A 26,557-nucleotide genomic window follows, 5' to 3' on the forward strand; every position below is an offset into this window, starting at 1 on the left:
AACATCCAATTTTGAGATCTCAAAATCGAATTCGGGGACAAGTACTTCTTTCTCAAAAACTGCGTTATTCCCAATGTTGTATAGATCAATCCAGTCGCGCAAGTTATTCGTGATAGTTATCGAACCAAAATGAAGGGTCTAGAACCAGTGTTCTGAAGAAGAGTGAATTAATTATAGTAACAACGCCATCACCTTCTGCATCTTCGGACTTCAAAACACGGTAACATCTTCCCTAGCAACATTTTTTTCCCTGAATATTTTGTGCACGTATTTGCAATGTCGCTATTTGCAAAATAATTCTAAGTCACCAATTTTACCGTTGTTGCAATGATGTCTTTACAGCATTATCTTTGAAAATATTTTGCGCCAGTATTACAACTGATAATATTTCTGACGTGGTTGATATTATTTCTGACAGCATTTTATTTCTGACAGCATTTGCAAAACAAGTAAAACAATAGCTGCGATCGCAACAATTTGCAATAAAAAAACTTGCGAATATATTCCGATGAACCGGGCGAGTGTTGGCCCGTAGTTTGAGTAGTCGTCGTTCCAGACGCTATTCGTAGTGATCTGACTATCAGCTATGGCGCCGCTTTCCATACCAAATGGATAACTGCAATCTGAGTTGTCAAAATGAAAGACAAAACAACATTAACCATTCATTATGGATTGTCAAACTGGCAATGGAAGGTTGACATATTTTAGTTGATACTTGATATCATATAATTGGTTTGTAAAAACAATACTATTAATAATAGTAATAACAAATTCTTATATAGCGCATTTCACAATAACCGTATCAATGCTCTTTACATTAAGTACCCAGGTCATGGGGCCAATAACATCCCTGCAATGTTTCGAAGCTCCCTTGGGAGTATACAGCCCTGAGCTGCCTGTAAGGCGCTTGTGGCTTTTTCATACACAATATCAACCTCTACTCTCGCAGGTACCATTATACCCCTGGGTGAAGAGAAGCAATAGTAAAGTATCTTGCTCAAGGACACAAGTGTCACGACCGGGATTCGAAAATTAAAAGGACTGTACAGTATGGCAACCGAAAAATGGCAACCGAAGTCGGTCAAAAGTTGATTTGGTATTCATACTTTGTGCATGGAATGGCTTTGGGGTGCGAGTCAACAAAATTGAATTTTCAACTTCTATGTACAACTCAATGCGGTAGAGCACCAAATTCATTTCTTGTTTTGGGTTCGACTCCCCAGCCGTGACACTTGTGTCCTTAAGCCACACAATTAGCCATATTCGTCCTTCGTTGGTCCAATGTGTTGTGTAATGCATGTAAAATAACCCGGTGCACTTATCGAACAGAGAAGGGGTTTGCCCCGGTGTTCATGGCTGTGGCTGATATTATGCGCCGTGGCACCTTTTTAACCTTTAAGGTGCTAACTAATTTGGTCTCAGAATTCAACCCTGCAATAACTTATCTTTTTGAAAGTTTAGCGCCTTTAGTACATTGTTTGAACGTTATAGGAAACACTTTGTCTTCATAGGAAATAAGTGAATTGCATTTTTATTGGTCTAAAAGCTTGGTCATCCACACAAAATGCAATTTTTCAACGACAAATTTATTCATTTTTTGAAAAATAGTACCTAAACTCAAATTTTTCTGTTCAAAAATCTCAAGGGGCCTAAGTTTCGTCAATTATCAGGTATAATAACCAGCTTTGTGGATAGAGTGGGTAAAACGGGTGTAAAATTTGTACTGTTCAAAATCTCACCGTCAATATTCTGTTTGCAGAAAAGTTAATTTGCACAGACTAAAAAGGGACAACATAACTTTTACATATTTTTTTTTAAAGACTGAAGTTTTTTTTGTTAAAAAAGAGAAAGTGTACACAGTTGCCTACTCAAAGTCACATGGAAACACAAATAAAGCACACATAATGAACACATTTCAATATTCACTTAATTTATACCTTTATTTACCCCAAAAATGACAGTACCTGCAATTACATACTTTTAATAAAAAACTTCCCTCGTATCAGTCCACTAGAAAAGGATGGCCAATTGGCACCCTTTATGTACAGTGTATTATACATGTATGTACATAAAATATTTAAAAATATTAAAAGTAAATTTTGGATAACTGACCATCAACCAGTCTACTGTACAAGGGTGCCCAATTGGAACCCTTCATGCACCATGTATTTTACAAGTATGTAAAAAAAAAAGTTAAAATATTCAAAGCAAATTTTGCGATAAATGACCATCAACCAGTCTACTGTACAAGGGTGGTCAATTGGCACCCTTCATGCACCGTGTATTCCACATGCATGTACAAACAAAAGTGTTAAAATATATGCATGTACAAAAAAAAGCGTTAAAATATTCAAAGTAAATTTGGCGATAACTGACCATCAACCAGTCTACTGTATAAGGGTGGCCAATTGGCACCCTTCATGTACAGTGTATTATACATGTATGTACATACAATATTGAACAACATTAAAAGTAAATTTTGCGATAACTGACCATCAACCAGTCTACTGGCCAATTGGCACATTTCATGTACGTGTTTAGAAATGCTCAAAGTTAATTTCGCATAACTGATGATCAACAAGTCTAATGAAAGTTATAACGTTTATTGTAAGTTTATTCGTTTTATTCTGTGTCCTCATCTAGTTCTGAATATTTTCTTTTGAGTTCCAATCGTGTTGCCTTGTTTAGGCAGCTTCGGTGAGTTAATAAGAAACCCCAGAGAATAACAGATTGGAGAGGCACATGATCTACATATATTATTTCCTCTACCAACAGTCATGCCTTTCCATTCCTTTAACCATGAGCTAGATAGATGCACTATATAAGACTTCGATGTTATAACATCGTTATTGCATATGTCAGGGTCTACTGGGGTGTAGCCTGGGGGTTGATGTGTGTATGTAGCCACAACACCGGGGTGAGGATTACTCCTCCGTTCAGATGCAGTAACAATTCACTCGGGAAAGAAAATGGAGTCTATACAGTCCAACTGATGGTCGCTGATTGTCTTATGATATTTTAATCAAACCCAATTAAATCCCCTACAACAAAGGCACATAGAGACAATACATTTAGTTTGTTTTACAATAATCTAACTCACTTTTGTTGTAGTTAAAAATAATACTAATATGATCAATTAATAATTATGGACTTACCAGACACCTGGGATTTAGGCACTAGCTCTCCTAACCGACCATGTCTATAAGGCGTCCCACGCCACAATCTGGGCTGTAATAAATACACATACTCATACAGTCACGCATGGTGAATAGATAGCCCTACAGGTGCACAGTGAAACTCATCCACTTACAAATAATGAGAAATGTTTATAGCCACAAATAACAGATTTATACAATGAAATGTAAAATAAATATCCACTCACCAGAGTCCACAAACGAAATTGGGTTGGATAACCACTCCCAGATATATTATGTTCTTCAATTCCACCGCGAAAGCGGTGGAAACTTTTAACGCCGTATTTTGATTGCCTCAAAGTATAGTCTTCAAACAATGGCGACCCTTCAATGCAACTTGCACTGGTCAAACGTATAGGCAACGTTAGCCCTAGTGCAGAAAGAAATCACTCCGCGCGCAAAAGAAAACTACATTTGTAGACTCATCAGGGAGTTAAAATACCCAATGACGACCTAATTAAATATTAAATGATAACTTGTAAATCCCACGTTACTATTAATGTGAAATTTGAAGACAAACTAATTTTAGAACCAATTTGATAAGACGTACTACATTAAGGCAATGTAAGTACCTACAAAGCGAAGCAAAGTGGCTTACCGCGTTAAAGGGGCTGTGATAAATGAAAGTTGCCAGACCCCGACACATTCCCTGTTTAAGAACCGCGCGACCCGAGTGGTTACGTGAAATATATCGAATTAAGATAATCATACATTTTCCCTTGAACATAGTTGAACACCAAATGTTACGAAACAATACACATTTATAGTTTAAAATATTCAACAGTCGAAGTTGCTTGTCTCTTAGAGCAACTGCAGCAGGCCAACCTTCGTTAGTTTAAAGTCTTAAATCTAAATGTACTACACGTACTGCACATGCTAATGAACTTTATACAATGGAAAGCCCGTGATATGAAAATACATACAAAACATTACTTAATACAAAATATAGTGAAAATCACTTTGGAATCACCCGTGGAACTGACACTGTGTCAGAACCCATCGAACATTAATTAAAAATCCTACAGAGGAAGTACCGTTCAGCTGAATTATCTACCAGCAATATAAACCTAGTTATAGGATATCACAAATAAATCACTACAAGAAAATATTAAATCAAAAATAGAATACAGACGACTGTTTTTGTCAAAACAAATCTAAATAATCGTTAACTTGTTTATTTTTACTTCCCAGGTAAACGATATAAATGAAAAACAAAGTTGAATACAATTAACTAATGTAGTCTAAACCGGGCTACCACTTCTCTAATGCCTCTACAATATCTGATCATCCCTTCAACAGTTAGATGACATCCATCTATTAACAACCATGGATGGTTAACCCGCCTCTGTGTGTACATTCGCACACTAGGATAGTCACTTCTCAACCGGCGAACTAATTGAGAATTTAATCTACCAGCTCTATTGTTAAATGTTGAAACAGTAATTTGACCAGCCCTGGTGATTCGTGACCTTCTGATGACTGATAAAACTACTACATGGCGGGGTGGCAATGCTAAGCCAAGTATCAAATCGAGAAATCGAGTTGTTTGTTGCACCACTGTGTCAGGTGTACCTGACGGATCACACAGATCATTAGTACCCATGTCTATAATTAATATATCAATCGGTTCGGCGGCAATCTTACGAATATAATGGTCAGTACTATCAAAAATACGCCCAAAGGTCAAACCAGGATGGCCCTCGACAAATACATCACATAGCCAGTCCGGAGCGAGACCCAATAGCTCTGCCATAGACGAACCAGTCTCCCTAGACCGTCTTAGCAAACGTGCCGGAAATGAATGCCCATATATAAACACACGAAGACGATCAGCCATTGTAACTTCCAATGCCTGCAGTCAACAAAAGTTGACACAATAATAAGAATATTTAGTAACACAACCAATAACAAATTACAAGTTTTAAAAATGGTCTCTGACCCAATCCGCAACAATAAATAACAATAAAGTAATAAACTTAAAATATACAGGCAATATACATGCAGAGGTGAATCGTTCGACTCAAGTCAAGTATCACCACATAAAACTGTAGTGACACAAGCTACCCTCATAGTATATTATGTAATATTATAACAAACTGTTTATTTCCCTTTTCGTCACATATCAAAATCAAACACAAACGGAGCCTACAAAAATGGTTGGACTATTCTAAGGTATGACTATGTGTATGAGGTGGATCTTGCGACCCAGGTCAGGTATCACCACACATGAGTGTTGTGATACAAACTACCCTCAATTTAAACACAGGTATAATAGCCAAAACATTGTCAATTTTACAAACGCTGCCCTTAAGTAATGGCACTGTGCCAGCCACCTCGCTTCTTTGCTATCCGCTTGGACCTACGGAGGGAGTGCTGTAATGGAAGACTATCGTCTGAACCTTGGTCAGTTCTAGCCGGCCCACTTGTTAGCGTCTTAGCGTTTTTGGCTGGTCGTGATGTCTTCTCTGTCTCCTTCTGTTTGATGACCTGTGGGAGGAAGAGGTTTTGTGGAATTAACACAACCTCGTCATCATCAGACGAAGAAAGAATGTCGGATGAGTCATCCCTACGCGAGGACTCTGTCTTGGACGGGGAGTCAACCTCTGGAAGAAGATCTGGAGGGTCACTCACTTCACTAAAATTACACCTGGGATCAAGAGTGAGCAGTGTCCGATTCAGCCATCTTTCAGTACCTCCAGATACAGGCCTTACTGCATACAAATCCTTATCTACATTACGTTCGACCACCACATAGGACTCATGATAAAATACATCACTCAATTTGTGCCTCCCGGTAAAAGCACATTTCTTTACCAATACTCGACTACCCACAACGAATGGTTCGCCCCTGCAGTTCTTGTCATGCCGTAGTTTATTATAGCTAGCAGCTTTCTCAAGGCGATCTCTGACAACCCTGGACATTCGTTCCAACAATCTAGCTTGCTGTTGTACAAAACCCTCTGAAAATTCCTGACTAGCGTTCCCAATCAGATGATCCAAACTCACGGTAGCTTCCCGCCCGAATAAGAGAGCATAGGGACTAACTCCGGTTACACTATGAGGCGTCGAGTTATATACGTACACAAGGCGAGGCAATGCCTCTGGCCATTTCCTTCTATCCCTAGCATCAATTGACTTAACTAGGAAACATAGCGTCTTGTTGAACCGCTCCGTCTGAGCGTTACCCTGAGGGTGATATGGGCTTGTTCGAGTTTTCTTTATACCGTAAATTTGGCATATTTCCTTCACTAGGTTACCCTCAAAGTTCCGACCTTGATCGGAGTGGATCCGCTTAGGGATGCCGTAACAAGAACACCAGTGATCCCTCAGTACCCTAGCTACGACCGGTGCGGTCTGATTTTTACATGGGACAGCGGCAGCATATTTTGTGTATGAATCTGTCATAACAAGCACATCTTCGTATCCACCTTGTCCTCGATCTAATTTAAGAAAATCAATAGCGAGACACTCCATTGGTGTAAAAGACAGAAGGTGTCTCATTGGTGGCCTGACTACTGGACTTGGAGTCTTTGAAACAGTGCACTTGAAACAACGGTGCACATAGTCACGTACTCGAGTTGACATCCCTGGCCAAAAACAACGTGAGCGTAACAAAGCTAAGGTTCGGTTTGTACCCTGATGTCCCCAGTTATCATGTGCAGCTTCTAACATGAGCCTTTGCAGCTTAGTAGGAGTCAAGATTTGATATACAGCGCCATGGACTTTGTCTTCTATTTGCCTGTATAATACACCTCTCCGATCTACAATTCTGGACCATTCCCTAACCCAACCACCAATACCGGGAACGGTACTCGTTTCAGCCATTCCAGGCTGCCACTTGGACTCCCAACGCTTCCAAATTTCACCCAATTGTGAATCCTCCCGCTGCAAAGCTCCCAATTCACCATGCGAAAAAGACGGTAAGACGGATGAAGGCAGAGGGACATCTTCAACCTCGGCAAATGAATCCTCTTGAATGTGTGTCACTTCAGCAACCCTCACCTCACATGGAATTTCAGTACAACTAGTAATTATTCCAAGTACCTCGGCAACCTCTTCGGGACGTCGACTGAGTGCGTCTGCGCACTTGTTTGTTCTGCCCGAGCGGAACCTTATTTCCATGTTGAATGGTGACAATTGCGCTACCCAGCGCTGCTCTGTGGCCCCTAGTTTAGCGTTGTGGAGATGGGCAAGAGGGTTATTATCAGTATATACAGTGAAACGAGGACCAAGTAAATAGTCCCTAAACTTATCAGAGACGGCCCATTTGAGGGCTAGTAGTTCAAGCTTGAAGCTTGATAAATCTGAATAATTCTTCTCTGCACCTCGAAGACCACGGCTAGCATACGCGATGGGATGTGGGTCACCAGAGTCATCAGCTTGCAAAAGGCACGCACCGAGCCCCTTCAATGAAGCGTCTACCTCAACAATGAAATCTTTACTAAAGTTTGGATATGCTAACACCGGAGCCGTACACAGTAGGTTTTTGAGCTTACAAAACGCCTCATCAGCATCATTAGGCCACAGGAACCCGAGAGGGTTCCCTGTTTTTTTCTCCATCTTGGCTGTTAGTGCGTGCAGCGGCCCTGCAATCGAAGCAGATCCCGGAATAAAACGCCTATAGTAAGATGAAAGCCCAAGAAATGACCTCAACTAAACTATGCTTTTAGGTACTGGCCAGTCCTTCACCTTTTGTACCTTGTCCGGATCAACAGAAACGCCACTTTCATTCACAACATGTCCAAGGTGATTTACTTCTCGTTGAAAGAAACAACATTTCCCACCCTTCAACTTCAATCCATGCTTAATAAGTCGTTCGAAGACAACACCCAACCTCTCTATGTGCTCTTGGAAAGTATTAGAGAACACAAGGATATCGTCAAGGTATAGTATCAACTTGGACATGTTCATGTCTCCAAAAATCATCTCAACTGTTCTCTGAAATGTACTAGGGCTGTTGCAAAGTCCCTGTGGCATTCGATCAAAGGAGAAAAGCCCCAAAGGAACACGAAATGCTGTCTTGTCAACCGAGTCAGGGTGCATAACCAACTGAAAGTAGCCATGAGCCATATCCAATGAGGAAAAGAACTGTGATCCCCCTAATGCCTCTAAGGTTTCCTCGATTCGAGGTAGTGGGAACGCATCCTTTTGTGTAAGTGCATTAAGTTTCCTATAATCGATGCATAGCCTAATAGACCCATCTTTTTTCCGTACAAGGACAGTAGGGCTAGCATAAGGACTGTTCGATCTATGAATTATCCCTTTCTCCAATAATCCTTGCAACAACTTTTGTACCTCAGACATACAGTGCGGTGGACTTCGTCTATAGGGCAAACGGACTGGTTGGTCACTGGTTAAATGAATTTCATGGGGAATCAATGTGCACTTTCCCAGATCCAGTGGTCCCATGGAAAAAGCTGACTCGTACTTTTTGATCATTTCGGCTACTAATATAGCATGCTCTGGGTCAAGCCCCCTTACGCTTATTCCAGGAGGAAGTGTGTACTCAACCCCATCAGGAAAGACAAATAACTCCCGCAATTGGTTGGGTGTATCCGTACAAGTCGGTACTGTACTTGTGTCATCACCTATTGTCTCAATTTCATTACAAACCACTAAACCAACTGACACTTGTAACCCATCATGTGAGTCATGTGGTTGGATGTGAACTTCTTCCACTTCTATGGCTGTAATAGCACTTGCAATACTTTGAGACTTTAGCATCGTAACAGGGGAATCCCCCAAATTACACAACAAGATGTTGAGTAATGAGTTCCGAACTTTCTGTACCCCTTCTAGTACCTGCACAGAACATGAACTTGCTAGATTCCGAATCAAGACACATTGATTATGCTGATCGGGTTCATTTAAGTTACATGATACACTAACATATCTGGCCGAAAACGGAGGAATGGTCTCTTCTTGGACCAAACAAACATCACCAACAACCCCTGGTGTTGGTGGACTCGACCCATGAAAACACTCATCCTGCCTGTTCTTAAACTTAAACCACTGTAGAGCAACATTCCACTCATCTGTACATGACTCAATTGGAACCACACCCAAAGAGGCAATGGCTCGCAAAACGTTACATCCAAGGAGTATAGGATACTGCGTTCTCCTCCCAGAGGATGTCTCTGGAGACGACTCTGACCGCACTAAAAAACTGGCTGTCACTGTAGACCCAAAAATTTCAATTGGAGTCTCTAAATATCCTGCTACAGGTATCTCTAAATCATTAGCACCAACTAGCCTAATGAATGTCCCCACTGTCCCCAAACTGTTTACCTTGTCGGCCAAATGTTCCTTATAGAATTCACAGCTTATCAACGAGGTTTCTGCGCCAGTATCTAAAATACAACTGACTTTCACTCCCCCTATTACAATATCGGCAGTGGGACTATGTGCAATTAACTTATTTCGTAACTGCTCTTCATTAACCGTAAGATCAACACCTACAGACTCCGTCCCCTGTCTAACTGCTGTACAATCATCATTGAACCTAACCAACTTTGGAATTTGTTTGTCCAGGCACAGTGTTACCCTCCACCATTACGCCTACTGTGGCAGAGGGGACTCGTTTTCCTGAGCATTTACATTTGTCCCATCGGACTTGTAGCGACCATGTTTTTCCCAACAAGTTTTCTCAATGTGGCCCCCTTTCTTACAGAAATTACATGTAATTCTTGGCCTACTACTCCTTGTGACTATTGCCTTGTCTAGCTTTTCCGTCAACACTTTTGTTAACTCTAACAACTGACTACTAGTCGTTGTCTGATCCTTAGATAACGCATCTAGCTTTTCATGGCGGCGTCCACGAGTACAACGAGCGGCGAACGCGTGGATCGTATGAGAGAATTTGGTGTGGCACAAGCAATGTGACCTGCTTACAGCTGTACGCATGAATACGTGTAAAGATGGGGCAAGAGAATGTGACTAAACAGAAAAGAATCGTAATAATAAACAATTTGGGGTCACTGAGAGAACTACAGTACTCGCCAGGGTACTCGCGGCTGTATTTTTGTCTGGCTACGTCACCCGGCAAACTGAACACGCCGGAAAGCTTAAACCGTTCCAACAACGTGGTGAAATGTCCGGCTACGTCACCCGGAAAACTGAACACGGCGGAAGACTGAAACCGCCACACCGGTGCGTGTATGGAAAAGTATGGCGTCATCAGAGTGTCACTGCTGTACGGATTATCGTGTGTGTTAGCCAAGGTTGTAGTATTGTTTAAAATTTGAGTCTTTTGGGGTAATTTTTGTTTAGAAGTTATAAGTCCCTGTATAATGAATAACATAAACAATGCATCACGTTCACGGCTAACGGTTACAGACCTGAATGCTACAATCCACGGACGACGCGAATACAGATTGCAAAAACTTTAACTGTGCTGGATGTAGTGTCGTGCAATCCGAAATGGTTACAGACTATTAATGTATCATCCTCGTACACGCAACGGACGTCTGGGTACTGAACGCCGTGTGCTAGTCTTCGGACTAGCGCACGGCAAACCGACGCACTATCACATGGCCGTCGTCTAGCAAAACTAAGACATGTCATGTGACGCGCTCTAAACCAATGGGCAGGCAGAATACTTGTAAGGGGTGTTATAACTTATAATAGCAATCTGACACAGCAACATATATTAACAACTATTGGAACAAGTGAAAGTATACTAATAATGATACTGAGTTTTTATAGCGCTTTGTACACCGTGTCTCAAAGCGCTTGCAACATTATTACCCCTGATCACTGGGCCTTTTCATTCCTTAAACTGTTACAGCTCCTTGGGAGTATACAGCCTGTGCTGCCCAATATGTAGCGCACTAAAGCTAAACCAATCGTACGAACCATCGCTGTCATTTACCCTTGGATGGAGAGAGGCAAAGTGTCTTGCTCAGGGACACAGGTGTTACGCACGGGATTCGAACCCACACTCTGCTGAACAGAAACACCAGAGCTTGAGTTTCGTGCTCTTAAGGCCAAGTCACACTGCAGCGATAACGAAAACGATAACGATAACGACGAAAAGAGAACGCATTTGATTGGTTGAATTGCTCCACGCAGAATACGCGCACGCTTATTCAACCAATCGAGGGCGTACATTTGCAACGTTCTCGTTTTCGTTATTGTTATCGAGGCCAGTGTGACCGGGCCTTTATCCACTCGGCCACGACACCCCACGACAACAATGCAGAGTACACTCGGTGGTTAAACAGAAACGGTGATATAATACTAAACGGAAGTTTTTGCAATCAAACTTCCTTTTCCTGTGGACGCGTTTCTCATAACAAAGTCAATAAATTTGGTTAGTTTATATTTGAAGAGGAAGTTGATAGCAGAATAGGAATGTATATAGGCTGAATCAATACAAGGTTTTATGCTACTAGCTATTTTGAGTAACGACCAATAGTGTCCACTGCATTTAATGTTATTATAGAGCCGTACACATTGTGCCCTCATCAATCCAATACTTGTCTGGCTATTGAAACAATACTGTGATGTACAAAAGCTCCAAAACAATGCAGGCTGCTGCTGCTTATGTCATTTTCAGCAGCAGCCTGCATTGTAATTACACTGGTTTGTTAGACAACACATCACCTTCAAAACATCAATGAACATGCGCAATATTTTTATTTTTTTATTTTTACCCATATACACATAATGTGTGAAGCACTGTATACTCGGTACTTTCCCGAGTCCTGTGAAAAAAATCACAGGCATTTAAACTCGGGTGGGATTCGAACCCACGACCTTTGTTATTCTAGAGCAGTGTCATACCAACTAGACTACCGAGGTTGCCCGGTAGCTAGAGGCAGTTCGAATCCTAAAAAAAAAATATATTCTTCATCCCCGATGCCAATTTAACATCTATTAAACATGCACAATGCACTCTCTGACGTACTACCACATAATATCACAGAGTCTCCCAACTTCAACAAACATGGCTCTTTATCAGCGCATTGTATCTCTGTAAAATGCGCTATATAAGTTATATTTATTATTATTATGTATAATATGTCAATATGTTTAAGAGCCCATAAATTTAAAAAGTCCATACTTGATCTATGAAGTTCAATAAGTGCACCATCTAACAATGCAATTAACTAAACATAAACATTTCATGTTAGCCAAGATATCCATAATTATATCTGAACTTTTAATATACATAACAGTTGTGGTTGAAAAATTAACTTTGAGTTTTACAGTTAGTTATAATAATGTACATTGTAAATTCAAAATTGCTTTTATTGTCAAATTATTTTGTTGTCCCCGAAACTTTGGATATTTCGGAGGAAGCACGCATGCACTTTAGTTAAGAGTAATAATAACTTTACTTTTGTATGTTAATAATAAATGAGTGAAGTGGGCTTTTAATAAACTAGCAACTTTATGACAATGTTCAGCAAATGCTATTGTATAGTTTGCCAGTGCTGATGTCTATACAATTGGTTTTTTTTTAACATTAAAGTCTGGCAAATTATGTACCTGTTGTTCGGCTATTTATGTCATCCTTTAAAACCATGTGGCTTCATAGCTGAGCAAATTTGGGAAGTATATAACGTGAAATGCAATGGGTCAGGTTTATCAGAAAATAATTGGGGAATTGTTCCCATTTTCCTTCTTTTTTTTTAGACAGAGGTGAGACTATTTCTTATATAGCTGAGACAGGTGGGATCGAGTGCTTCCAGCCAGAGAGTGTTATCATTTTACCCGTGTTAATGGTTAATGTTTGGGACAGATGCTTCAAGTGAAATTACATTACAATTATTACGTAATCAATAAAGTGCAACAACATAAAATGCAATGCAGATGTCACCCTAAAAGCAGTGCATTTTTAAATAGGAGTCAGTTAAACGAAATATGAAACACTGCTCTATCTCGTGTAAACATAAGACATATAAAACATAGATGGATAAGGTTTGTCCAGCTTGGAAAAACACGGAAGCATTGATATATTTATAATACCAAAATCTCACTAATCGGTACAAATATCCGCGTAACATGTACTGTCTTCCACAGACGTGTTTATTATTGTTTGAGTGGCCGATGAGGGGCGCTGTAAATCCAATTCAGCATATGCCAGACCCTCAACGTTCTTCTGCTGGGGACCGATGTCTTCCGCGTCAGACATGGCGGGGCTTCTTGGTCCTTTCTCCGGCATGGCATAGACGGCTTGGCCGCTCTGTTGTCCGGCCTCACTGTATATGGACTCCTTGATACACTCTGTTCCATCACCGTCATCAATCGTTGATGAAGGAGACACCACGTATCTCCGAATCTCCCCACCCGCCTTATCAGGGAATGTGTACAGCCCTTCAGCATGGGTTAGTATTAAGTCACTTTGAATCTGTCTGTTCTGTGTTGTTGTGTTTCCTCCCTGGACTTGGTCATACATTGGGCCGATCTCAAACTCGTTGGTGACGATTGCTCTCTCATCTATAGGGGGACTCTGTCTTCGCGTAACCGCCGTCTGGCCTGGTCGGGCTGGGCTGGGTTTGTATTTTATCAAGTAAACTCCAAGGAGAGTTAGAATTATCAAAAAGACAACTGAGCTCAGGACTCCAGCAATGATACGTACTGTGTTAGACCCCGCGGAGTTCATGTCGTTATTTTTCTCTGAATTCCGTTCTGTTGCGGTTGTCGTCATCGAAGTCCACGGAAGGACAACGAGCAGCGATTCGTTGTCGCTTGTATATTCTATCTCATTGTAAAATGCACTGCATCTGATCTGAGCGTTGTGAAACTCTTCTAGTGTCACGTTTATAATCTGTAGAGTTATTCCATTGTTTGTTAGTTCAAACAGACCATCTTGGTTTTGCAGAAGTTCCTGGTTAATCTCAACCTCAGGGATGCCGTCTTTCAGCACGCGCCATTCATATATATCTGCACTATGTTGTGGTATTGACTTAAAGTCACAAGTGAAGGTTGCGTTCTCATGTTCATGAAGCGTCAAATGAGAGGGTGATATTGAGACAGTCGTTGGTATCTGGAGAGGTGTAGTGAAGCAACTTGGACCGTTGGGATATGGACCAGCTACACAAGTAAAATTTATTATGTTATCAGCCTCAGTCAGCACACGCTGTATGGTATATAACTGGCCTGGCTGATTGTACTGAGCACCTAGTCGATTGGGAAAACTCGGTTGAGATTCGTACCAAGTCAATAAGCTGGGATCAAGGGAAGAAAGCGCACAGGTGAGTGTTGTCAATGTGCCGACCGTTGGTCTCGCTGGTTCAAACGTGCACGACGGGTTGATCTTCGGTAGAGAAAGGACAGTCAATGTAGCACGAGTAGACTCATACACTTGGTATGGATAACTAAATACCAATTTGCACCCGTAGTTACCACTATCCCCTGGTTGAGTGTTCCGAATAGTAAGTCGATATAATTGTGAAGTTGGTAAACAACTAGGGTCACCCCGCCCACCGCCCCTAATCCTATACCATGTAAAATAATGCGAATTTGAGCTGCAGTCAGTTGCATACGGCGATTCAACAGTGAACACTGCGTCTTGCCCTTCGTAAATAGTCACACTACTTGGGCCGCTGGTGAAATACTGGCCTTTCGTCTGAGATAAAAAAGCCGCGAAAAAGACCATGCCAGCGACCAGATTTAGACACAAATCCATGATGAGCTCCACTGTGAAGATGGGCTACATCGACGAGAATGATTTCACTGTTGATGTATGACTTACACCAGTAGATGCAGTAGATATATAACACTTCAAGGGACGATGTTTTCTAAAAAATATTTCACCACCTTGAGACATTCCAGTATGACGTTCTGATAAGAGCCCATACACACTGCGCCCAAACCAGATAAAAATTAATCTCTGATTGGTCTATACACTGTTACTGCCAGCGTGTCTATACGTCCTTTGTCGCAGATAAAATAGCTTGTGTCTGGCTAACCAACTAAGAATTTGAAGTTGCTGTTTTCCTTTATTGACCAGGATGTATTTGTAACTGTAGACAATCAAAATAACAAGGAAATACAACCAGTTGTTTTCTTCCACAATGAAATGGCGGTTTCTCACTTGTGAAGTGGATTTATCTAAAACAAAGGGATGGACAAGGGACGCACGCTACTCTGAACACACAATCGGTAGTTATTTTACTCGGACTGTGGTTTTCTTGAGGAATAACTGTCGATGTGGCGGGAGATTATGCCCCCCCCCCCCTACAAGATTCGGGTGCTCCCCCCCCCCCAATGACAAACTGTGTACAAACAAATTGTGATAGCGCCCTCTTTTGAATCATTCTTCCTGAAGCCCATGAGGGGGACCGAATCTACGGCGGACCGTGCAGAATTCCTTGATGGGACTACGGTCGTGTTTCTGCCTAAACATCCCAGTATGTTTTGTTTTGTTGTGTCTGTGTTTGTTTGTTGGGGTGTTTGCTTTGGGTATTATTACTACTATTTTGTTCGCTTATTGAGAGCAGTCTACTGAAAATCACATCACTGTTTCGAGAGCCCTCTGTTTCAGTCACCTTTAACTGGTCGGTGGTGGTGGTATTATCACGGAAACTTCCTGTAACTGTTCCCCGTAAATTCCCTCCTGTGACTAGACTTTTATTTCCATCAGACAGCTCTCTTGTCTGAAGAGAAACCAACAGTTACTTCCTGCACAGAGTATCGTTGCAACAACAACCAAGTTGGGAAACTCTGATTTATAAAACGGATAAACAAGGATACTTCCTTTGTGAAAGTCTGATGGCTCTTTCATTTTGTATTTACCCTTCCACCGAAATGTATTTTAACACTTGTATATCAGCATTTTTCCACGCAGGCATTTTTTTCACATATATTTAATGGCTCTGCTGCATCTTGCCTCAAATGCGGGCATGGCAAATCTGATTTCACAGACTTTCTAAGCCGGTTTCAGCAGAAATCAATTTAGGTATCGTTCCTTGCCTCACACAAACATGAGTGTAATGCTGCAGAGTGCAGACTGCAGTTAACTGTGGGAAACGACCTCAACCTTTACATTTTTTGGACGTTGTATCCAGTGATGGTTTTAGATGCGAACAAATGTAAATTAACTGCAGATTTTCCCAGCAGATTAAAAAGAAAAAAAAAAATGAATCAGCATCGAACAATCAAAAAGAGTAATTCAATATCTTCACTGGTCAAATCAGATTATTCAATTTCGTTGCAATTGCAAATTGCGCATATTAATGTTGCACAAGGCTGTTTACTCCTAAGCTGAGATGGTTTAAGGAGTGATGAAAAGGCCCAGTGACCAGGGGTAATAATGTGAAGCGCCTTGGGACGCACTCCGGGTGTGAAAAGCGCTATATAAAAACGGATTATTATTATTTTGTATTATTAGGCTGCAATACTTAATTATTTTCGTCAAAGCCAGCAGAAAATGCTAGCCAACCATGGTCCAAATTAATCAAGTGTAATAGGTACTTGACATGCAACTTTGGAAGTCTTGAGTGCATTTAAATAGAATGACTGGTCACGGAATTTAAAGGTACTTTACACTATTGGTATACTTATTCCAAAAAACAATTATTAGCAGAAAAAAGCTTACTTGGAAACGGACACACAAACAATGGAGAGCTCGTGATAAAATACACCATTGTGATAAACGGCTCCCTCTGAAGTAACGTAGTTTCGAGAAAGAAGTACTGTTCCATTCGAAAATGAATTCGATTTTGATACCCCATAATTGGAATTTGAGGTCCGAAACTCAAGCATGTAAAAAGAACACAACTGCGTGTGATAAGAGTGTTTTTTCCTTCCACTATTATCTCGCAACTTCGACGACCAGTCGTGTTAGTTTAAATTTTCAATTGTTAGTTTGTGCATATGATGAGACACACCAAGTAAACGGCTAACTAAGATTTAAAAAAAAAAATCAGTTTTATTTACAAATATCCGAGAGGGCGCTGTTCGTGACGTCAATCGAGGCGCGATAGTTGAAGAGAAAATAAGTAGTCTGGCCCCGTACACTACGTCTGGATACCTGATCGGTATGATGCATTCGTACAGAACTACAGTCACGGAGCAGACTGCACGCACGGTATGGCTGCTGTGCGGACGGTCCACTCGGATTACCCAGCACGGTGAATCGCATGCTGTGCCAACACAAGATAGTGACGCTTGGCGCAAGCTAAAATCATGCTTTCTTAGTTGAAACAATACCCGATTGTTTTTACTTTAGGCAAATGCTCCTTTAGGTTCGTCACGTATTTTTAGGAGCCTTCTTCGACTTCACACTAGCTTGAAAAATTGTTGGGATGGTGTCATGTTTTGGGAAAAAATAAAATTCTCTTCATGACAATGAATGTATGTCGTATTCCGGATTCTTGAAGAACGACGGCCCGAAGTGTTTGCTGCACAGCGCTGGAACCTACTTCGAACCGGACCACTTTGCAAACTGACCCGTTCTTTAGTTGTTTTGATGCATCCAGCAGCAATACACCTGGTCGACATTGCCGGGAAAAAGCAAGAATATATATTTTTTTTTCGAAACGTCCAAACTCAGGACTAGGACTTGCATGTACTTGCACGTACGTGTGTTCGATGTTCGATCGAGGCAAAGTCTGTCTCGATTGACGTCACAAAAAGGGTAGGCGGAGTCACCCCCACACAACTTTATCTTTGAACATATAAATCGTTACAAACAATTACTCAAAAAAAAATATTTTATTGTTCCAAGAAAACAAAATTCTATTTCCAGGTGACTTTAAGGAGAGAAACAAATCGTGTGTGCAGAAATGAGTGAATGCATTAACAGCCAAAAATAAGCCATTCTTTGATAATCTATTTTCGGTATACCGGCCATACATGCATTCGAACTTTGCCTTTTAGGTCTGAAATCGAGTTCAAATATTTTATTGGGAAATTAGTTCTTTCTCGAAAAGTACGTTACTTCAGAGGGAGCCGTTTCCACAATGTGTTGTACTATCAACAGCTCTTTTTTAGTATACCAACAGTATCAAGGGCCTTTACCCACCCCCTTATTATTGAAATGAATCCAAACACGGTAAACGAATTGAACAAAGACTAGTCCGAGTTTCCGCTCCTCGACGATAATGCATGGTCATTGTTTGGAATCGTCCGATACAAAAGTATTATGTCACATCCTTATCACTATATTGTCCATGACGTCAGTTTCCAATTATAAAACCGAAACCAGTTTCAAAGCCAATGAACCTTCGCAATGAGAAATAACTAGTATACATACACAATTTTAGTGATGATACAGTTATGTTATTCCATGTTAGAGTTACAAATTGGAAAGCTAATTCCTACGCAGCATAATTTTCCAAACTTTTTACAATAGCGAGCAGTACTCACCCAATTAAGCATGTTTTTTTTCGGACTTGTGGCGTCGTATGAAATCAAGAGTTATTTTTGTAGACTGTTTCACTTTTATTTTGTTTTCGTTAATGTGAAACGCGTACGTTTTGTTCATTTTTATTTAATGCTCATTGGGCAGCACTGTAAATGACACTGTACAGACTATAATTATTATTCTACTTTTACACAAAATATAATTATTTACACGTGGGAGCGTTGCGTACACGATTCAGTTCAAACTTCAGTATCAGAGACAGTGTTTTCGTTAATTCATTAATCTCTACTGAGCAAACTCCTCACTGCTGCCATGTCACCACGGATTGAGGCGTAGTTAATAGACTCGTCTGCGTGTTGACTGTTCTCCACACTTGATGCGGGTCGGGCGTTCTCTAAGTCCAGTTCTGCGTACACCAGGCCTTCGGCGTTCTTTTGCTTCCGGTCGTCGTCTGGTGACTGTCCAGCGCCCTCTGTTGTTTCTCCGGCTGGTTGGGATGAATGACGGTTTTGTCTGGATTTGTCTAACACTGAGTACTTTACCTCTTCACTGCTCACATTGCGTCTGTTGTCTGCGCCTGATGCACCAGACAATGGGCGTTGGTCGCTGTGTCGTGGAAGGTTTACATAGCCACTGCTGTTAGCGTACGTTGGGGATGAGGGGCCACAAGTCTCTGGGTCCTGCATTATAGCTGCCTCGGGCAGAGCGTAGAGGGCGGGCTGCTCGGTTATATCGTCGGATGAATTCCTAGTGTGATACCTAACGGCATCTTGAGGAACTTCTTCGTACGTTGGAGATGCCTGTTCTACTGACATTGTGGGCAGAGCTTTTGAGGAAAGTTTGTTAAATTTGCTCCGGCCAAGTCGTTGTTTCAAACTACCATTCTTGTTTCGCAGTAGGTAGCATGCAAGACTTGCTATGATTGCCAGTAAAATGATGACTCCTATGACGCCCCCTACGACGTTACCAGTACTGGAACCAGTGTCGGCTTTAGAGTCTGGTTCTAACGGATCCGTTCCGAATGGCTGGTGAGTTGTTCCGCGTTCACTTGCCGGCAAAACGAGTAATATTGTTTCTTCACTGCTAACTGCAGGCTCTCGGCCGTTAAAAGCAATGCATCTTATAACAGCATTGTCAAACTCGACAATAGATACCCGTATAATTCCCATTTCTTGCCCGTTATCGCTGAGCGAATACTCACCCCGTAGATTTGATATAGTATTCACATTCACCTTGTCCTCTAGACCGTTTGGTTTACTCACGCGCCATCTAAACTCATAAGCACTCGGGATTGACTCAGAAGTACATGTGAAGGTTGCCAGATCTCCCTCGAAGACGGTTACAGAAGGGCTAGGAGAAATCAGCACAATCGTCTGTACTTGTAGTGGGGTAATAACACATCTGGCTCCGTTGGTCAGATCCGGTCCGGCCACACAAGCGAACTCCTTGAAGTTGTCGAGTTCGGTCACCCAGTGGTCAGCCGTGAAGGAATATTCCGGATCTTCGGTCGAGTCGACCACGATACCGGATTCTACATAGATCCAAGTCAAGAGGCTGGCTGGGTCTGTCTCTGATGAGAGGCGACATACCAGCTGAGCTAGTGCATCAACAGTAACGGGGTTTGGGGTGACGTCACAAGATGGCGGTGCACGAAGAACTACCAAGTCAGCCCTTGCTGATTCTAAATTCGAGTTATCATAGCAGTAGTATCTACCAGAGTCAACAGAGCGAACGTGTGTGATTGTAAGAGAATAATCGCCATAGTTCTTCGAGACGGTCATCCTCTCTCTGAATTGTGTATAAACCGTGCCGCAAACCGAAAAGTAGGTGTCAGTCGATAGCGAAATATCCTTTCTCCAGTAGAACGAATACGTGGAGCAAACCTCCCCATTGTCGAAGATATCAGATTTACATGTCAGCGTGATATTTTGCCCCTCGTACACCGTGACACTTCGGGGATCAGTCAAAAACTCCGCTGCGGTGCAAAGGAAGAGTGCAATCGTAGTCAACACACGGAGCATGGTGAATGTCAAAATATTTTATTAGAGACAAAGAGTCTATACAAGTTCAGCGAACACATTTGCATGAATGAAGCTTCAATATAATATCTATGTCTGGTGAATAAAGGTATCCTGTTGCGTTGATCACCCATCAGTATAACAATGGGGGTAGAAACAGTGGCATAACCACTTGCGGGAGTCAGTGCTGCTTGCTACCATCAGTTAGATTGCGTAGAAACGGAAATTACCAGCACAATATCCGCTCAGCCCATATCCCATGTCCAATCACTGTGTTGTTAATAATTGGTTTTCCAGACCATCGTGAACCATGGGTGACATCTCACTTTGTCAAGTAATTAATTCAAAGTACTGGTGAATTTCTTAACATCTGCAGAGGACGGCAAAATATGATCAAGATGGTAATGATGCAATCGGATGATAGGCGCTCGTGGCGAGATGTAGAGTCTATCAATGTACGTGTTCGTTTTCACACTCGTTATAAAAATAATTATGCAGCAGTACTGTATTTGTAGCAGCCACATAAGTCAGAATGGAGACCTTTTGACTTCCGGGTCAATCCACAGCAACCTTTCCTGAATGGGTTATTGTTCAATGTCCTATTGTTTGTTTGTTCAATGAGGGGCAGAACACAATGGTGCCTCTGGAACATGTACTGGTCCATGTAAATAGTTATAGGCATCCATAAGGGTCATATGTATGTAGTGGATTTCTAATCTATTTGGATTACTTAAGGAATGCATACAAACTAGATGGCAGGCGAGAACTCTACCACTGAACCACCGATGCTCATTGAAACGTTCAGATTTTGTTGTGATTTTCGATTGTATTTTGATCAATTTAGAATTGCATAAAAACTAGTTGCATCAGCCGGGAATCGAACCCGGGCCTCCCGCGTGGCAGGCATAAATTCTACCACTGAACCACCGATGCTCCTTGAAACGTTTAGATTTGGTTGTGATTTTCGTATGTGTTTTGATCGTATAGATTTGGTTGTGAATTTGAGTATGAGTTTTGGTCACTTAAGAATTGCATAAAAACTAGTTGCATCGGCCGGGAATCAAACCCGGCCCTCCCGCGTGGCAGGCGAGAATTCTACCACTGAACCACCGATGCTCCTTGACACGTATAGATTTTGTTGTGACTTTCTTATGTATTTGATCAATGAAATTTAGGATTGCATAAAAACTAGTTGCATCGGCCGGGAATCGAACCCGGGCCTCCCGCGTGGCAGGCGAGAATTCTACCACTGAACCATCGATGCTCCTTGAAACGTATATATTTTGTTGTGATTTTCGATTGTATTTTGATCAATTTAGAATTGCATAAAAACTATTTGCATCTGCCGGGAATCGAACGTTGGCCTCTCCATGGCAGGCGATAATTCTACCACTGAACTACCGATGCTCCTTGAAACCTATGGGTGCGTTCGTTTAGCTTCCCTGACTCAACCCCGGTATGTGGCGGTTTTTTTTTTCAGGACGAACGTGGGTAATTATCTGCACACGTTTGTCCTAGAAAAAAAAACGCCACACACCGGGGTCGACCCAGGGGAGCTATACGAACGCACCCATTATATAGATTTTCTTGTGATTTTCTAACTTGTGATTTTTGTATGTGTTTTGATCAATTTTTGATTTCATAAAAGGTATTGCATCGTCCGGGAGTCGAACCCGGGCCTCCTGCGGCGTGGCAGGCGAGAATTCTACTACTGAACCACCGATGCTCCTTGAAACGTTTATATTTTACTGTGATGTTCTGATGTGTTTTGATCAATGTTGGATTGCATGAAAACTGTTTGCATCGGCAGGGAATCGAACCCGGCCTCCCGCGTGGCAGGCGAGAATTCTACCACTGAACCACCGATGCTCCTTGAAACGTTTAGATTTTGTTGTGATTTTCGTATGTGTTTTGATAAATTTTGGATTGCATAAAAACTATTTGCATCGGCGGGAATCTAACCCGGGCCTCCCGCGTGGCAGGCGAGAATTCTACCACTGAACCACCGATGCTCCTAGAAACGTTTATATTTTACTGTGATGTTCTGATGTGTTTTGATCAATGTTGGATTGCATAAAAACTGTTTGCATCGGCCGGGAATCGAACCCGGGCACCCCGTGTGGCAGGCAAGAATTCTACCACTAAACCACCGATGCTCCTTGAAACGTTAAGATTTTGTTGAGATTTTCGTATTTGTTTTGATCAATCTAGAATTGCATAAAATCTATTTGCATCGGCCGGGAATCGAACCCGGGCCTCCCGCGTGGCAGGCGAGAATTCTACCACAGAACAACCGATGCAATTTGAAACGTTTAGATTTTGTTGTGATTTTCGTATTTGTTTTGATCAATTTATAATTGCATAAAATCTATTTGCATCGGCCGGGAATCGAACCCGGGCCTCCCGCGTGACAGGCGAGAATTCTACCACTGAACCACCGATGCTCCTTTAAACGTTTTGGTGCAGCGGCTTAGCAAGAACATTGTGCACTTTTTGAGAAAAGCATGAAACTTCTAGCATAGTTAGGTTGGACCATAAGATACATTTTTAATGTGGAGGGAAGTCAGATTTGACCTCTGATGACCTTGAGAGGTCAAAATCCGAAATGGCCGCCAATCTGCCTGGTCTAATGTAAAAGCACTATTATCCTTTGAACCAAATAGTCCAGAAAAGCGCTTAAGGCGTCATTTCCAACTATATTACTGTGATGTTCTGATGTGTTTTGATTAATGTTGGATTGCATAAAAACTATTTGCATATGTCGGGAATCGAACCCGGGCCTCCCGCGTGGCAGGCGAGAATTTTACCACTAAACCCCCGATGCTCCTTGAAACGTTTCGATTTTTTGGGTGATTTTCTGATGTGTTTTGATCAATGTTGGATTGCATAAAATCTATTTGCATCGGCCGGGAATCGAATCCGGGTCTCCCGCGTGGCAGGCGAGAATTCTACCACTTGAAACGTTTAGATTTTATTGTGATTTTCTGATGTGTTTTGATCAATTTTGGATTGCATAAAAACTATTTGCATCGGCCGGGAATCGAACCCGGGCCTGCCGCGTGGCAGGCGAGAATTCTACCACTGAACCACCGATGCTCCTTGAAACGTTTAGATTTTATTGTGATTTTCTGATGTGTTTTGATCAATTTTCGATTGCATAAAAACTATTTGCATCTGTCGGGAATCGAACCCGGGCCTCCCGCGTGGCAGGCAAGAATTCTACCACTGAACCAACGATGCTCCTTGAAACGTTCAGATTTTGTTGTGATTTTCGCATTTGTTTTGATCAATTTAGAATTGCATAAAAACTATTTGCATCGGCCGGGAATCGAACCCGGGCCTCCCGCGTGGCAGGCGAGAATTCTACCACTGAACCACCGATGCTCCTTGAAACGTTTAGATTTTGTTGTGATTTTCTAATGTGTTTTGATCAATGTTGGATTGCATAAAAACTATTTGCATCGGCCGGGAATCGAACCCGGGCCTCCCGCGTGGCAGGCGAGAATTCTACCACTGAACCACCGATGCTTCTTGAAACGTTTATATTTTACTGTGATGTTCTGATGTGTTTTGATCATTGTTGGATTGAATAAAAACTATTTGCATCGGCCGGGAATCGAACCCGGCCCTCCCGCGTGGCAGGCAAGAATTCTACCACTGAACCAACGATGCTCCTTGAGACGTTAAGATTTTGTTGTGATTTTCGCATTTGTTTTGATCAATTTAGAATTGCATAAAAACTATTTGCATCGGCCGGGAATCGAACCCGGGCCTCCCGCCTGGCAGGCGAGAATTCTACCACTGAAAACCACCGATGCTCCTTGAAATGTTTAGATTTTGTTGTGATTTTCGTATGTGTTTTGATCAATGTTGGATTGCATAAAAACTATTTGCATCGGCCGGGAATCGAACCCGGGCCTGCCGCGTGGCAGGCGAGAATTCTACCACTGAACCACCGATGCTTCTTGAAATGTTTAGATTTTGTTGTGATTTTCTAATGTGTTTCGATCAATGTTGGATTGCATAAAAACTATTTGCATCGGCCGGGAATCGAACCGGGGCCTCCCGCGTGGCAGGCGATAATTCTACCACTGAACCACCGATGCTCCTTGAATTGTTTAGATTTTGTTGTGATTTTCGCATTTGTTTTGATCAATGTTTGATTGCATGAAAACTATTTGCATCGGCCGGGAATCGAACCCGGCCCTCCCGCGTGGGCAGGCGAGAATTCTACCACTGAACCACCGATGCTCCTTGAAATGTTTAGATTTTGTTGTGATTTTCGCATTTGTTTTGATCAATGTTGGATTGCATGAAAACTATTTGCGTCGGCCGGGAATCGAACCCGGCCCTCCCGCGTGGCAGGCAAGAATTCTACCACTGAACCAACGATGCTCCTTGAAATGTTTAGATTTTGTTGTGACTTTCGTATGTGTTTTGATCAATGTTGGATTGCATAACAACTTTTTGCATCGGCCGGGAATCGAACCCGGGCCTCCCGCGTGGCAGGCGAGAATTCTACCACTGAACCACCGATCCTTCTTGAAACGTTTTTATTTTACTGTGATGTTCTGATGTGTTTTGATCAATGTTGAATTGCATAAAAACTTTTTGCATCGGCCGGGAATCGAACCCGGGCCTCCCGCGTGGCAGGCGAGAATTCCACCACTGAACCACCGATGCTTCTTGAAACGTTTATATTTTACTGTGATGTTCTGATGTGTTTTGATCAATTTTGGATTGCATAAAAACTATTTGCATCGGCCGGGAATTGAACCGGGGCCTCCCGCGTGGCAGGCGATAATTCTACCACTGAACCACCGATGCTCATTGAAATGTTTAGATTTTGTTGTGATTTTCGTATGTGTTTTGATCAATGTTGGATTGCATAAAAACTATTTGCATCGGCCGGGAATCGAACCCGGGCCTCCCGCGTGGCAGGCGAGAATTCTACCACTGAACCACCGATGCTTCTTGAAACGTTTTATTTTACTGTGATGTTCTGATGTGTTTTGATCAATGTTGGATTGCATGAAAACTTTTTGCATCGGCCGGGAATCGAACCCGGGCCTCCCGCGTGGCAGGCGAGAATTCTACCACTGAACCACCGATGCTTCTTGAAACGTTTATATTTTACTGTGATGTTCTGATGTGTTTTGATCAATGTTGGATTGCATAAAAACTATTTGCATCGGCCGGGAATCGAACCCGGCCCTCCCGCGTGGCAGGCGATAATTTTACCACTGAACCACCGATACTCCTTGAAACCTTTAGATTTTGTTGTGATTTTCTGATGTGTTTTGATCAATTTTGGATTGCATAAAAACTATTTGCATCGGCCGGGAATCGAACCCGGGCCTCCCGCGTGGCAGGCAAGAATTCTACCACTGAACCACCGATGCTCCTTGAAACGTTAAGATTTTGTTGTGATTTTCGCATTTGTTTTGATCATTTTAGAATTGCATAAAAACTATTTGCATCGGCCGGGAATCGAACCCGGGCCTCCCGCGTGGCAGGCGAGAATTCTACCACTGAACCACCGATGCTCCTTGAAACGTTTAGTTTTGTTGTGATTTTCTAATGTGTTTTGATCAATGTTGGAATGCATAACAACTTTTTGCATCGGCCGGGAATCGAACCCGGGCCTCCCGCGTGGCAGGCGAGAATTCTACCACTGAACCACCGATGCTTCTTGAAACGTTTTATATTTTACTGTGATGTTCTGATGTGTTTTGATCAATGTTGGATTGCATAAAAACTTTTGCATCGGCCGGGAATCGAACCCGGGCCTCCCGCGTGGCAGGCGAGAATTCTACCACTGAACCACCGATGCTTCTTGAAACGTTTATATTTTACTGTGATGTTCTGATGTGTTTTGATCAATGTTGGATTGCATAAAAACTATTTGCATCGGCCGGGAATCGAACCCGGCCCTCCCGCGTGGCAGGCAATAATTCTACCACTGAACCAACGATGCTCCTTGAAACGTTAAGATTTTGTTGTGATTTTCGCATTTGTTTTGATCATTT

General features: G+C 42.0%; 2 protein-coding genes and 28 non-coding genes across 30 annotated transcripts; all 30 read right to left on the minus strand.

Moving 5' to 3' along the window:
• Window positions 1-12,003: 12,003 nt before the first annotated feature.
• LOC117296508 lies at window positions 12,004-15,283 on the minus strand. The gene has a single exon (XM_033779475.1). The coding sequence runs from the start codon at window positions 14,827-14,829 to the stop codon at window positions 13,177-13,179; it is 1,653 nt and encodes a 550-aa protein (XP_033635366.1). The 5' UTR covers window positions 14,830-15,283; the 3' UTR covers window positions 12,004-13,176.
• A 2,554-nt stretch (window positions 15,284-17,837) lies between these two features.
• On the minus strand, window positions 17,838-21,010 carry LOC117297074 (V-set and immunoglobulin domain-containing protein 1-like). The gene has a single exon (XM_033780202.1). It carries the CDS (start codon window positions 20,529-20,531, stop codon window positions 18,789-18,791), a length of 1,743 nt encoding a protein of 580 aa, XP_033636093.1. The 5' UTR covers window positions 20,532-21,010; the 3' UTR covers window positions 17,838-18,788.
• A 380-nt stretch (window positions 21,011-21,390) lies between these two features.
• On the minus strand, window positions 21,391-21,461 carry Trnag-gcc. The gene has a single exon. It is a non-coding gene; the product is annotated as a tRNA-Gly (tRNA).
• A 112-nt stretch (window positions 21,462-21,573) lies between these two features.
• Trnag-gcc lies at window positions 21,574-21,644 on the minus strand. Its single transcript has one exon. It is a non-coding gene; the product is annotated as a tRNA-Gly (tRNA).
• Window positions 21,645-21,721: 77 nt separating this feature from the next.
• On the minus strand, window positions 21,722-21,792 carry Trnag-gcc. The gene has a single exon. It is a non-coding gene; the product is annotated as a tRNA-Gly (tRNA).
• A 535-nt stretch (window positions 21,793-22,327) lies between these two features.
• Window positions 22,328-22,397, minus strand: Trnag-gcc. Its single transcript has one exon. It is a non-coding gene; the product is annotated as a tRNA-Gly (tRNA).
• Window positions 22,398-22,470: 73 nt separating this feature from the next.
• On the minus strand, window positions 22,471-22,540 carry Trnag-gcc. The gene has a single exon. It is a non-coding gene; the product is annotated as a tRNA-Gly (tRNA).
• A 73-nt stretch (window positions 22,541-22,613) lies between these two features.
• Trnag-gcc lies at window positions 22,614-22,684 on the minus strand. The gene has a single exon. It is a non-coding gene; the product is annotated as a tRNA-Gly (tRNA).
• A 73-nt stretch (window positions 22,685-22,757) lies between these two features.
• On the minus strand, window positions 22,758-22,828 carry Trnag-gcc. Its single transcript has one exon. It is a non-coding gene; the product is annotated as a tRNA-Gly (tRNA).
• Window positions 22,829-22,901: 73 nt separating this feature from the next.
• On the minus strand, window positions 22,902-22,972 carry Trnad-guc. Its single transcript has one exon. It is a non-coding gene; the product is annotated as a tRNA-Asp (tRNA).
• A 581-nt stretch (window positions 22,973-23,553) lies between these two features.
• Window positions 23,554-23,624, minus strand: Trnag-gcc. Its single transcript has one exon. It is a non-coding gene; the product is annotated as a tRNA-Gly (tRNA).
• A 73-nt stretch (window positions 23,625-23,697) lies between these two features.
• Trnag-gcc lies at window positions 23,698-23,768 on the minus strand. The gene has a single exon. It is a non-coding gene; the product is annotated as a tRNA-Gly (tRNA).
• A 73-nt stretch (window positions 23,769-23,841) lies between these two features.
• Window positions 23,842-23,912, minus strand: Trnag-gcc. The gene has a single exon. It is a non-coding gene; the product is annotated as a tRNA-Gly (tRNA).
• A 73-nt stretch (window positions 23,913-23,985) lies between these two features.
• Trnag-gcc lies at window positions 23,986-24,056 on the minus strand. Its single transcript has one exon. It is a non-coding gene; the product is annotated as a tRNA-Gly (tRNA).
• A 73-nt stretch (window positions 24,057-24,129) lies between these two features.
• On the minus strand, window positions 24,130-24,200 carry Trnag-gcc. Its single transcript has one exon. It is a non-coding gene; the product is annotated as a tRNA-Gly (tRNA).
• Window positions 24,201-24,273: 73 nt separating this feature from the next.
• Trnag-gcc lies at window positions 24,274-24,346 on the minus strand. The gene has a single exon. It is a non-coding gene; the product is annotated as a tRNA-Gly (tRNA).
• Window positions 24,347-24,419: 73 nt separating this feature from the next.
• On the minus strand, window positions 24,420-24,490 carry Trnag-gcc. The gene has a single exon. It is a non-coding gene; the product is annotated as a tRNA-Gly (tRNA).
• Window positions 24,491-24,563: 73 nt separating this feature from the next.
• On the minus strand, window positions 24,564-24,634 carry Trnag-gcc. Its single transcript has one exon. It is a non-coding gene; the product is annotated as a tRNA-Gly (tRNA).
• A 218-nt stretch (window positions 24,635-24,852) lies between these two features.
• Trnag-gcc lies at window positions 24,853-24,923 on the minus strand. Its single transcript has one exon. It is a non-coding gene; the product is annotated as a tRNA-Gly (tRNA).
• Window positions 24,924-24,996: 73 nt separating this feature from the next.
• Trnag-gcc lies at window positions 24,997-25,067 on the minus strand. The gene has a single exon. It is a non-coding gene; the product is annotated as a tRNA-Gly (tRNA).
• A 73-nt stretch (window positions 25,068-25,140) lies between these two features.
• On the minus strand, window positions 25,141-25,211 carry Trnag-gcc. The gene has a single exon. It is a non-coding gene; the product is annotated as a tRNA-Gly (tRNA).
• A 73-nt stretch (window positions 25,212-25,284) lies between these two features.
• On the minus strand, window positions 25,285-25,355 carry Trnag-gcc. The gene has a single exon. It is a non-coding gene; the product is annotated as a tRNA-Gly (tRNA).
• A 73-nt stretch (window positions 25,356-25,428) lies between these two features.
• Window positions 25,429-25,499, minus strand: Trnag-gcc. The gene has a single exon. It is a non-coding gene; the product is annotated as a tRNA-Gly (tRNA).
• Window positions 25,500-25,571: 72 nt separating this feature from the next.
• On the minus strand, window positions 25,572-25,642 carry Trnag-gcc. The gene has a single exon. It is a non-coding gene; the product is annotated as a tRNA-Gly (tRNA).
• Window positions 25,643-25,715: 73 nt separating this feature from the next.
• Trnag-gcc lies at window positions 25,716-25,786 on the minus strand. Its single transcript has one exon. It is a non-coding gene; the product is annotated as a tRNA-Gly (tRNA).
• A 73-nt stretch (window positions 25,787-25,859) lies between these two features.
• Trnag-gcc lies at window positions 25,860-25,930 on the minus strand. The gene has a single exon. It is a non-coding gene; the product is annotated as a tRNA-Gly (tRNA).
• Window positions 25,931-26,003: 73 nt separating this feature from the next.
• On the minus strand, window positions 26,004-26,074 carry Trnag-gcc. Its single transcript has one exon. It is a non-coding gene; the product is annotated as a tRNA-Gly (tRNA).
• A 72-nt stretch (window positions 26,075-26,146) lies between these two features.
• Trnag-gcc lies at window positions 26,147-26,217 on the minus strand. The gene has a single exon. It is a non-coding gene; the product is annotated as a tRNA-Gly (tRNA).
• Window positions 26,218-26,290: 73 nt separating this feature from the next.
• On the minus strand, window positions 26,291-26,361 carry Trnag-gcc. The gene has a single exon. It is a non-coding gene; the product is annotated as a tRNA-Gly (tRNA).
• Window positions 26,362-26,434: 73 nt separating this feature from the next.
• Window positions 26,435-26,505, minus strand: Trnag-gcc. Its single transcript has one exon. It is a non-coding gene; the product is annotated as a tRNA-Gly (tRNA).
• Window positions 26,506-26,557: the final 52 nt, after the last annotated feature.

The sequence above is a fragment of the Asterias rubens genome, chromosome 11, assembly GCF_902459465.1.
Source record: "Asterias rubens chromosome 11, eAstRub1.3, whole genome shotgun sequence".
Taxonomy (NCBI): Eukaryota; Metazoa; Echinodermata; class Asteroidea; order Forcipulatida; family Asteriidae; genus Asterias; species Asterias rubens.

Bases quoted from the DNA above. Each gene is read 5' to 3' on its own strand.
- LOC117296508 (XM_033779475.1), bottom strand. From the start codon at position 14,829: ATGGATTTGTGTCTAAATCTGGTCGCTGGCATGGTCTTTTTCGCGGCT.
- LOC117297074 (XM_033780202.1), bottom strand. From the start codon at position 20,531: ATGCTCCGTGTGTTGACTACGATTGCACTCTTCCTTTGCACCGCAGCG.